Source organism: Hemitrygon akajei, chromosome 2 (genome assembly GCF_048418815.1).
Source record: "Hemitrygon akajei chromosome 2, sHemAka1.3, whole genome shotgun sequence".
NCBI lineage: Eukaryota > Metazoa > Chordata > Chondrichthyes > Myliobatiformes > Dasyatidae > Hemitrygon > Hemitrygon akajei.
In genome coordinates, this window is record NC_133125.1 from 145,440,171 (window position 1) to 145,451,331 (window position 11,161).

At 44.8% G+C, this 11,161-nt stretch overlaps 1 protein-coding gene across 2 annotated transcripts in view; it reads right to left on the reverse strand.

Annotated features, from left to right (window-relative positions):
- The window catches only part of tubgcp3 (tubulin gamma complex component 3), a 135,843-nt gene extending 124,947 nt beyond the window's left edge, over window positions 1–10,896 (reverse strand). The window contains exon 1 of one of the 2 annotated variants that reach the window (XM_073029190.1): window positions 10,320–10,896. In XM_073029190.1, coding sequence (XP_072885291.1) covers window positions 10,320–10,395 — 76 coding nt within the window. In that variant the 5' untranslated portion in view covers window positions 10,396–10,896. The remainder of the gene's footprint in view (window positions 1–10,319) is intronic. The other variant, XM_073029198.1, reaches the window with a different exon arrangement.
- Between the last annotated feature and the right edge of the window lie 265 nt (window positions 10,897–11,161).

Genomic DNA, 11,161 nt, shown 5'->3' on the forward strand with positions numbered 1-11,161 from the left:
GGAAATGTACATAATTCACAACCATTGACATTGAGTTGGGGTTCATTTGAAGAGGTTGGTCTGATGTGATTACTGCGCTTTGTGTTCAGTGCTTGGAGTACAATAATCGGTTGTTACCATTTTTCTGAAATGTCTCATTTTATTTGTAAAAATCTACAAATGATCCTAATTTGAGTCAGATTGATACAGAAGTCGAACAGGCAGGAACGTTATTCCTTGGAGCACAGGAGACGGAGAAGTGATCTTACAAAAATGTATCAAATCATGACGCGCGTAGGAAAGGTAAATGCACTGTGTCTTTTTCCCAACATTGGTGAATCAAGAACTAGAGGGGATATGTTTGAGGGAGAAGATTTAATATGAACTTGACAGGCATCTTTTTTATTTAAATGCAAGGTGTGTTATATATGTAGAATGAGCTGCCAGAGGAAGTGGCTGATGCAGGTACAACATCAGCTTTTAAAAGACAAGATGGACTGGGTACATGGTTTGGAAATGTTTATAAGGTTATGGATCATACTGCACATGGAACTAACCTGGATGGGGCAATTTGGTCAGCATGGACTAATTTGACCAAAGGGCCTGTTTCTGGGCTGTATAACTCAATGACTCTATGTCCGTGCCAACCTTTTTTTTGTCCACCTACACTTTTTAGGAGCAGGCAGCAGAGTGCTGGGCTTTGGCTCAGCGGGCTTCGGCACAAGGGAACTTCGGTGAGAGGGAATCAGTGAGCCTGAGTACGTGCTTGCTGAGGTAAAAAAGGTAAGGTCGGTAGGTACTTTTTTCATTTATTCTGACTAATCTGGGATCAGGTAATGGGGGAGACAGTTAGAGCAGTGGTGTGCTCCGTATGCAGTATGTGGGAGGTCAGGGTCAACACAGTTGTCCCTGATGACCACATCTGCAAAAGGTGCATCCAGCTGCAGCTCCTATCAGACCGAGTTAGGGAATTGGAGCAGGAGCTGGATGAACTACGGATCATTCGGGAGACAGAGGCAGAGATAGATAAGAGTTATCAGGAGGTAGTCACACCGAAAAGACAGGAGGTAGGCAAATGGGTGACAGTCAAGAGAGGCAGGGGGAGCAGACAGAGAGAGCAGAGCACCCCTGTGACCGTTCCCATCAACAATAAGTATACTGTTTTGGATACTGTTGGTGGGGATGACCTACCAGGAACAAGTTGCAGTGGTCCTGTCTCTGGCACTGAGGTTGGACCCTCGACTAGGAAGGGGAGGAGGGAAGAGAAGAGAGCGGTAGTGATAGGGGATTCTATAGTCAGGGGGGCAGATAGGAGATTTTGTGGGGAAGATTGGGAGTCTCGGATGGTATGTTGCCTCCCTGGTGCCGGGGTCCGGGACATCTCAGATCAGATGTAGGTTATTCTCAAGAGGGAGGGCAAGAACCCAGATGTTGTGGTCCATGTAGGGACCAACGACGTGGGTAGGATGAGTGAGGGGGTCCTGCGTAGTGAGTTCAGGGAGTTAGGTGCGAAGCTGAAGGGCAGGACCTCCAGGGTAACAATCCCAGGATTGCTACCTGTGCCACGTGCGAGTGAGGCAAGGAACAGAAGGATTATACAGATTAATACGTGACTGAGAGGATGGTGCAGGAGGGAGGGCTTCAGGTTTTTAGATAATTGGGCTTTGTTCCAGGGAAGGTGGGATCTGTTTCGACGGGACGGTTTACACCTGAACTGGAGCGGTACTAACATTCTTGCAGGAAAGTTTGCTAGTGCTGCTCGGGGGGGGGGGGGGTTTAAACTTAATTTGCAGGGGGCAGGGATCCAGAATGTGAGAGAGGATAGCGAGATGAAGAATAAAGGACAGGTGGGGACTACACGGTTCCAGAATATTAAGTGTGTAGTAGAGAAAGGTGAGGCGGAACAAGTGATAAGGAGGACACATGTACAGAGGGATGGTCTGACGGAACATGGAGTTAAATGTGCAGAAATAAGAAGTAAATTTTGGAAGGACAACAAAATTCAAGGGGTGTATAGCCCGATGGGAGTTCAGGGAACTGGGTTAAGTACAATAGGCAGCAATTTAAACAGAGAGAGGAGAAATGGGCTAAAAATTTTATATCTGAATGCACAAAGTGTCAGAAATAAGGTGGATGAGCTTGAAGCTCAGGTGCGAATGGGTAACTATGATGTTGTTGGGATAACGGAGACATGGCTGCAGGGAGATCAGACCTGGGAAATGAATGTGCAAGGGTATACGTGCTATCATAGGGACAGAAATGTGGGCAGAGGGGGTGGGGTGGCCCTGTTGGTGAGGAATGAGATTCAGTCCTTTGCAAGGGGGGACATAGGATCAGGAGAAGTAGAGTCTGTGTGGTTAGAACTGAGGAACAGTAAGGGCAAAAAGACCCTAATGGGTGTTGTCTACAGGCCCCCAAACAGTAGCATGGATATTGGGTGCAAGTTGAATAGGGAGTTAACATTGGCATGTGGCAAAGGTAATGTCGCAGTAGTTATGGGGGATTTCAACATGCAGGTGAACTGGGAGAATCAGATTGGTGCTGGACCCCAGGATAGGGAGTTTGTAGAGTGCCTACAGGATGCATTCTTGGAACAGCTTGTACGAGAGCCGACCAGGAACAAGGCTATTCTGGATTTAGTGTTATGTAATGAACAGGATTTGATAAGCGATCTTGAAGTAAAGGAGCCATTAGGAGGTAGTGACCATAATATGATAAGTTTTTATCTGCAACTTGAGAAGGATAAGGGCAGATCGGAGGTGCCAGTGTCGCAGTTGAACAAAGGAGACTATGGAGCCATGAGGGAGGAGCTGACCAAAGTTAAATGGACGGATATCCTAGCAGAAAAGACAGTGGAACAGCAATGGCAGGTATTCTTGGGAATAATGCACAAGGTGCAAGATCAGTTCATCCCCCGGAGAAGGAAGGATTCAAAGGGGGGAAAGGGGCTACAGTGGTTGACAAAGTAAGTCAGAGATTGCATAGCATTAAAAAAAAGTATGACAGAGCTAAGGTGAGTGGGAAGACAGATGATTGGGAAATTTTTAAGGAACAACAGAACTTAACTAAAAAGGCAATACGGGGAGAAAAAATGAGGTACGAACGCAAGCTAGCCAGGAATATAAAGGAAGATAGCAAAAGCTTTTTTAGGTATGTGAAGAGAAAGAAGACAGTTAAGAACAACTTTGGGCCCTTGAAGAATGAATTGGGTGAAATTGTTATGGGAAACAGAGAAATGGCAGAAGAATTTAATAAGTACTTTAGATGTCTTCACTAGGGAAGACACAAGCAATCTCCCAGATGTATGGATGGGCCAAGGACATAGGGTAACAGAGGAATTGAAACAGATTGACATTAGGAAGGAAACGGTGATGAGTAGACTGATGGGACTGAAGGCTAACAAATCCCCAGGTCCAGATGGTCTGCATCCTAGGGTACTAAAGGAGGTGGCTCTGGAAATTGCGGATGCATTGGTAATCATTTTCCAATGTTCCTTAGATTCAGGATCAGTTCCTGAGGATTGGAGAATGGCTAATGTTATCCCACTTTTTAAGAAAGGAGGGAGGGAGAAAACAGAGAACTATCATCCTGTCAGCCTAACATCAGTAGTGGGGAAGATGCTAGAGTCCATTATTAAAGATGAAATAGTGGCATATCTAGATAGCAGTGATAGGATTGGGTCGAGCCAGCATGGATTTACCAAGGGCAAATCATGCTTGACTAATCTATTGGAGTTTTTCGAGGATGTAACCAGGAAGTTAGACAAGGGAGATCCAGTGGATGTAGTGTACCTCGATTTTCAGAAGGCATTTGATAAGGTCCCACATAGGAGGTTGGTGGGTAAAATCAGAGCTCATGGCATGGGGGGGGGGGGGGGGGGGAGACATTGACATGGATAGAAAACTGGTTGGCAGATAGAAAGCAAAGGGTAGCGGTGAATGGGTGTTTCTCGGAATGGCAGGTGGTGACTAGTGGGGTGCCACAGGGCTCGGTATTGGGATCACAGCTGTTTACAATTTACATCAACGATTTAGATGAAGGCATTGAGAATAACATCAGCAAGTTTGCTGATGATACTAAGCTGGGTGGCAGTGTGACATGTGATGAGGATGTTAGGAGAATTCAGGGTGACTTGGATAGGCTGGGTGAGTGGGCAGATACTTGGCAGATGACACTTAATGTGAATAAGTGTGAGGTTATCTACTTTGGGAGTAAGAACAGGAAGGCAGATTATTATCTGAACGGTGTAGAGTTAGGTAAGGGAGAAATACAAAGAGATCTAGGAGTTCTTGTTCATCAGTCACTGAAGGTGAATGAGCAAGTGCAGCAGGCAGTGAAGAAGGCTAATGGAATGTTGGCCTTTATTACAAAGGGAATTGAGTACAAGAGCAAGGAAATCCTTTTGCATTTGTACAGGGCCCTGGTGAGACCACACCTGGAGTATTGTGTACAGTTTTGGTCTCCAGGGTTAAGGAACGACATCCTGGCTGTAGAGGAAGTGCAGCGTAGATTCACGAGGTTAGTTCCTGGGATGTCCGGACTGTCTTATGCAGAGAGGTTAGAGAGACTGGGCTTGTACACGCTGGAATTAAGGAGATTGAGAGGGGATCTGATTGCAACATATAAGATTATTAAGGGATTGGACAAGATAGAGGCAGGAAATATGTTTCAGATGCTGGGAGAGTCCAGTACCAGAGGGCATGGTTTAAGAATAAGGGGTAGGTCATTTAGGACAGAGTTAAGGAAAAACTTCTTCTCCCAGAGAGTTGTGGGGGTGTGGAATGCACTGCCTCGGAAGGCAGTGGAGGCCAATTCTCTGGATGCTTTCAAGAAGGAGCTAGATAGGTATCTTATGGATAGGGGAATCAAGGGATATGGGGACAAGGCAGGAACCGGGTATTGATAGTAGATGATCAGCCATGATCTCAGAATGGCGATGCAGGCTCGAAGGACTGAATGGTCTACTTCTGCACCTATTGTCTATTGTCTAATCCCATTTGCTCACATTAGGACCACGTCCCTCTATACGAGTGGTTGCCAACCCGTCGATCGCGGTCGACAAGTTGATCTTTGAGACTTTCCCAGTAGAACCCGAAAATAAATGAAAAACTGTTGAGAGATTGTTTCCGGGTTGCGGGGTTTTAGTTCCATTCTTTCTGCCCCATGCGCATCCATGTAGCTCCCCCGCCACGCACTACAGTGTACTTCAGTGGTCCCCAACCAGCGGGCCGCGAGGAAATGATGAGTTAGCTGCACCTTTCCTCATTCCCTGATATGCACACTGTTGAACTTGAATATGTGAGGTCATTACCCAAGCGCATCAGGGATCACGGGTTGGCCTCGGGCGGTCGGCGAGAAGTGCCGTTGCTACCAGCCTGGAGCGCAGACAGATGGGAGCTGCCTCTGGACCTGTTTCCCACACCGAATGTTCATGGGGAACCCAGTGATAAAATATTCACAGACGACCTAATTCGGGCTCAGGGTTTCGTAAGTAGCAGAGCAGCTACCTCGCTGCAATCTACTAATGTCATCCCTCGAGCCAAACTTTTGTCGGCTGATAGATCCTACAAGGGGGGCGGGCGGGCGCTCTGTCGCACTCCTCACTCAGTCTGTCAGTCGCTCTCTCCAGACTGCGACAGCCGCGGCCCCAGCACGGGAACAGCCGCACCTGGCCAAGGCATCTAGCGGCGGGCGGGAAGTTGTCTAATGAGGCAATGAAGCACTGAAAACTGTTTTGGTACCTTCTGAGTCCAAGCACCCTGCGCTTAAAGACAAACCCGTTGAGTTTTTTCAGCGGAAAAAACGCGAGCAAGCGGGACAGCAGCTAAGCGCTGAGAGCCACGAAAACTAAATTGCGGAATAGACTGGACATAAAGAACCTGCTTCGAGTTATCACTATATTCCGGTCGTGATTAACACCCTCCACCGGCCGGTCCGTAAGAATATAGTCAATATTAAACAGGTCCGCAGTACAAAAAAGGGTGGTGACCCCTGGTGTTCATACATTATTTCTACTTCCGGGTAGCAGGGTCTTCTCTGACCCCGGTGCGCATGCGTGTAACTAATTGATTTGGAGTCGATCTTGCCTTTTACTTAAGGCCGAGGTAGGGGATCTTGGGCTTCAAAAGGTCGGTGACCACTACTCTATACCCTGGTTCAATTTAGTTTGTCAGACCAAATTTCCCTTTCACAAAACCCTGCTGACTACCCCTAATCAGTTAGGAGAGAAAATCTGCAGAAGCTGGAAATCCAAGCAACAAACACAAATTGCCGGAGGAACTCAGCAGGCCAGGCAGCATTGAGGAAAAGAGTACCGTCGACATTTCCAGTCAAAACTTTCCGACTTAATCAGTTCTTGCCTTTCCAAGTGCACAGTCAATGATTTCCCTACATACACTCAACATCAGTAATACGAAAGTACTGATTGTGGACTTCAGGAAGGGTAAGATGAAGGAACACATACCAATCCTCATAGAGGGATCAGAAGTGGAAAGAGTGAGCAGTTTCAAGTTCCTGGGTGTCAAGATCTCTGAGGATCGAACTGGTCCCAACATATGGATGTAGTTATAAAGAAGGCAAGACAGCAGCTATACTTTATTAGGAGTTTGAAGTGATTTGGCATGTCAACAAATACGCTCAATAACTTCTATAGTTGTACTGAGGAGAGCATTCTAACAGGCTGCATCACTGTCTGGTATGGAGGGGCTACTGCACAGGACCGAAAGAAGCTGCAGAAGGTTGTAAATCTAGTTAGCCCTATCTTGGGTACTAGCCTATAAAGTACCCAGGGCATCGTTAGGGAGCGGTGTCTCAGAAAGGCAGTGTCCATTATTAAGGACCTCCAGCACCCAGGGCATGCCCTTTTCTCACTGTTACCATCAAGTAGGAAGTACAGAAGCCTGAAGGTACACACTCAGTGATTCAGGAACAGCTTCTTCCCCTCTGCCATCCAATTCCTAAATGGACGTTGAATCTTTGGACACTACCTCACTTTTTTTAAAAAAAATAGTGTTTTTGCACATTTTTAAAAAATCTATTCAATACACGTAACTGATTTACTTAGTTATTTATTATTGTGTTTTATTTACTATTATGAGAATGTGAAGAGGGTAAGGGGTACGTGTAGAGGGGGTGGGCGAGGGGTAAGTGTAGCAAAATATGTAGACAGGACAAGAGAGAGGTACGTCATTGGGGAAGTAAGGAGAGGTAGCTAAAATAAGGTGCCAGGCCAGACGTGGAGACCACAAGGAAAAGGGAACCTACAACCACAAGACAATCAATGTGCTTGGCAAAATATTTTAAGGATACCTATTTCAAGTGTCCTGAAGTACGTCAGTATTAATTCTAGGAATTACACTTTTACCTTTGCTAAATTCTGAGTAGTTCACATGCTTAGCTATGCAATAGCCAATCAATTGATGAATTTGAATCGGTAACCATATTTGCGAATGTAGTACCCTGCTTTTGGGTATAAGTATGACCTTTGTAAACCAACAAATTGGGAGTTGGCTACCTTACGCCCGAAGTGCGTGGGGCTGCGAACTCCTCTCTGAATAAAAACCGTTTCAGAGGTAATTGTGTGTCTCTGGTGTTTTTCCTCAACTGAGCAGGTACAGGTTGACAATTACTATTATTTTTCTCTCTCTGCTGGATTATGTATTGCATTGAACTGCTGCTGCTAAGACAACAAATTTCATGTCACGTGCCGGTGATAATAAACCTGATTCTGATTCTCATACCTGGCTTAACTCTGAAGCTCATCTGAAATGAACGGACAATGTTAACTATCTATGACACGTAGAGAAAAAAAGAATCTCCTTTTTTGCCTTGAACGGAGAACACTAATTCCTCATGCTTGATGTAGTCAAGTGGAAACATCTACCCAGATTTTTATGCTAACAGGTCCCTGCTGGATAAAGATTAAAAATTAGCTTTATTTGTCACATGCACATTGAAACGTAAAGTAAAATGCATCATCTGTGTCAACAGCCAACCCCAGTCAGAGAACGTGCAGGGGGGCAGCAGCAAATGTCAGCATGCTTCCAGTGGCAACGTAGCACGCTCACAACTTACTAACCCTAATAAGTACGTTTTCAGAATCCAGAAATCCATGTGGTCATGGTGAGAGTGTACAAACTCCTTACGGGCAACGACAGGAATTGACCCCAATCACTGGCGCTGTAAAGCGTTATGTTAGCCACTACTCCACCATGTCGCCCACCAGATTTCCTCCAATTCTGATCATCTGTGCAAAGTTTCTTCCATCTATACACTGGTAAGTATATGGCTCATTACCAAAACCCTGGTTTGACTAACTGCTAAGTTGGCACCTCACAAATGTGTCTTTCCTTTCCAAAACATGAGACACTGCAAAGGAGGGAAGATGAAGAGCCTTGGTATGCAAGGAAGAATTTAAACTTGATTTCTTTACATTCTCTACCTACTTCAGGTTTTGGTTACTAAATCAATTAAGCCTACTTGATAAATTGTCCTCTCCAGGAAATGACATATTGCAATTACTTTTATTTTTAATTAGAAACAAAATAATCTACATCCTGATAATCATAAAAATAATCAAAAATATTTAATACCTCTTATTGTTTTCAGTCAGAAATTTCTTTATGGTTAACTGAATTTTCTTCCCCAAAACATTTGTTTATTTTCCATTTTTATAACCAAACAAATTACAGATAGAACAAGAGGTTCTGCAGATACTGGAAATCCAGAGTACAATGCACAAAATGATGGAGGAACTCAGCAGGTCAGGCAAATCAGTGGAAATGAACTGTCAACATTTTGGGCTGAGACCCTACTTCAAGACCAAAAAGAAAGGGGAAAAGTCAGAAAAAGAAAAATAAAAGGTGGGGAGGAGGACTAGCTAGAATATGATAGTAATGACAGGTGGGTGGGAAAGATAAAGGGCTGGAGAAGGATTCTGAGAGGAGAGGAGAATGGACCATTGGAGAAAGGGAAGGAGGGGCACCAGGGGTAAGCAATACCTTGCTTTATTTTATGAAATAAGTCATTATTTAACATCCATCTCTGATTTCTTGACGGTGGCTTTTAGGCAATATTTCAGGTGCCACTACCATTCTGGTGTTCTGATAGTGGTGCTGCACAGAGAGTTCAAGGACTTTAAAAAGTAATGATTCATGGTGAATATAATTACATGTAAGGATAGTGTGCAATCAGACAGGGACCTTCACATGTCTTTCCCATGTGCTCACTGCCCTTGTAGTTTGTGATCTCGGACCTGAAACATTGCCTCTGTTCTCTCCCCACATATAGATGGAGTAGTCCCTTGTGCTAAGCCTTTTCAGTATTTTCCGTGTTACTTTACTTCTGTACTGTACTCTTGTTGCTCTCAATTTTTCTTCCAAATGTTATTCAAGAGGGAAAAAGATTGATCAGCTTAGGGTGGACAGTAATGGTAATCGGGAGAAAGTTTTCTTGCCCCATGTTCACCCAATGCCACTGAACTTCATCAGCTCTATGCAACGTAAAGGGCAAATCTTTCTACCTACATATCAACCCATGCCATCTACACCCAGTCTTTACTGAGGACTACAACAGAGCAGACTAACATATTGTGACAGTGTTTAACACAAGGATGATTCTGCCCGGATTTTGCTTGAAAGGTCTGTGGGTTTGCTTGTTAACTTTGACACCAATTTCAAAAAATGCCTGTCTGGAAGGATTCTGGAAACAAGACTTCAGAAGGGACTTCATCACGTTTGATACAGTTGTTATGATACAAATTAAATGGTACTGAGTAGCTATTTCAAAAGGTAGTTAAAAATCCACATTATCATGAGCCCGAGGTCAAATGTGGCCAAACCAGTGATATGAACCAGATGGAATTTAACAACATAAAGTTCAACATAATCATCGCTGAGAATTTGTTGAAAGTTTCCTTCAATATTAAACTCCACAACTGACATAAGCGTCTTTAACTCACTTGTCTAGATTGTTAATACTGGCCTCTGCTATTAACGAATGCAAACATTTCTCAAAACATCCGGAATACTTGTCTGCTCTGTGGCATCTTTTAAGTCCTCGGCGGGTAGAGAGGCCACAGTTTGACATCTCAGGTGAAAGATGAGATAACAGCCCGTTCTCGCTGCGCTCAAGGGCTAAATTTGGATTTAAACAAACCTCTGCAATTGATCTAAACCCCCAATATTACAACTGAGATATCTACCTATCTACTGAGCCTGTTACCATTTCTGTGTTTTTATACCACAATGTGACATGCGTTTCCGCCAATGGATCCACCTGAACACAAACCGTTAGCTCTGAAACAGCCCAGGATACCTTCGGACTCCCTCGACAATACTCACCCTCGTTGCGGCCAAGAATCCGGCAACACAGACTCTGCAACAGTAGGTTTGGCGACTTGTGATCCAAGCTCGCCATGCCCGCACCGCTCGCCGCCCCTTAGTCCCTGCCCACCGCCGGCAGCGCCATTTTTCCCGGAGCCCGCGAACTCCAGCGGAAGTGTGCGTCACCAGTTCCGGGTCGGCGGGTGAAGGAATGGCGCGCTCTTTCTGATTTCCGAAGAGGATTAGTCTGCCGCCCAGCCGAGTGTCTTTGTGTCTGCAAGATGCCGGTGCGGTGACCCGCTGGCAGCTTGTTAGAGGTAGTCTAAAATACTGGGGCTCGAGCCTGTTCTGACACTGAATCGAATCACGGCCGATCCGTAACAGTTGTCCTGCTCCATCTCCATAACTCTTCATTCCTCTCATATGCGGAAACCTAGCGCTATTTGTTTTAAGTGCAATCAAGAACCGAGCTTTTAAACATGATTGGCTCCTGTTCTTCAAAACTCCGACAAGGAAAAGCTAATCTGCTGAGCATTTTCCCCACAATCCCTTATTTCTAAGCTTGCTGAACTTTTTCTGTTACTTCCAAGTCCAGCATAAACAAAATAAAAGTTCTCCGCAGTGCCCCAAGCGTCTCTTTTTTAAACGATTGAAAGTGCTCAGTATAACGACCAATGAGGCATACATCCATCCGTTCATGAGATCATTACTGCTATTTTTTTACTGAATTAACTGATCTGATTTCGCAGAAGAACCCCGAGTTTCACTGGGCTACCAACGTGGTTTTAGCAATCTCAAAGATGCAAAAAAAAATGCCAAAGACAACACCTGACACCTGGAGCTGCAAATTGCCTTTGTAC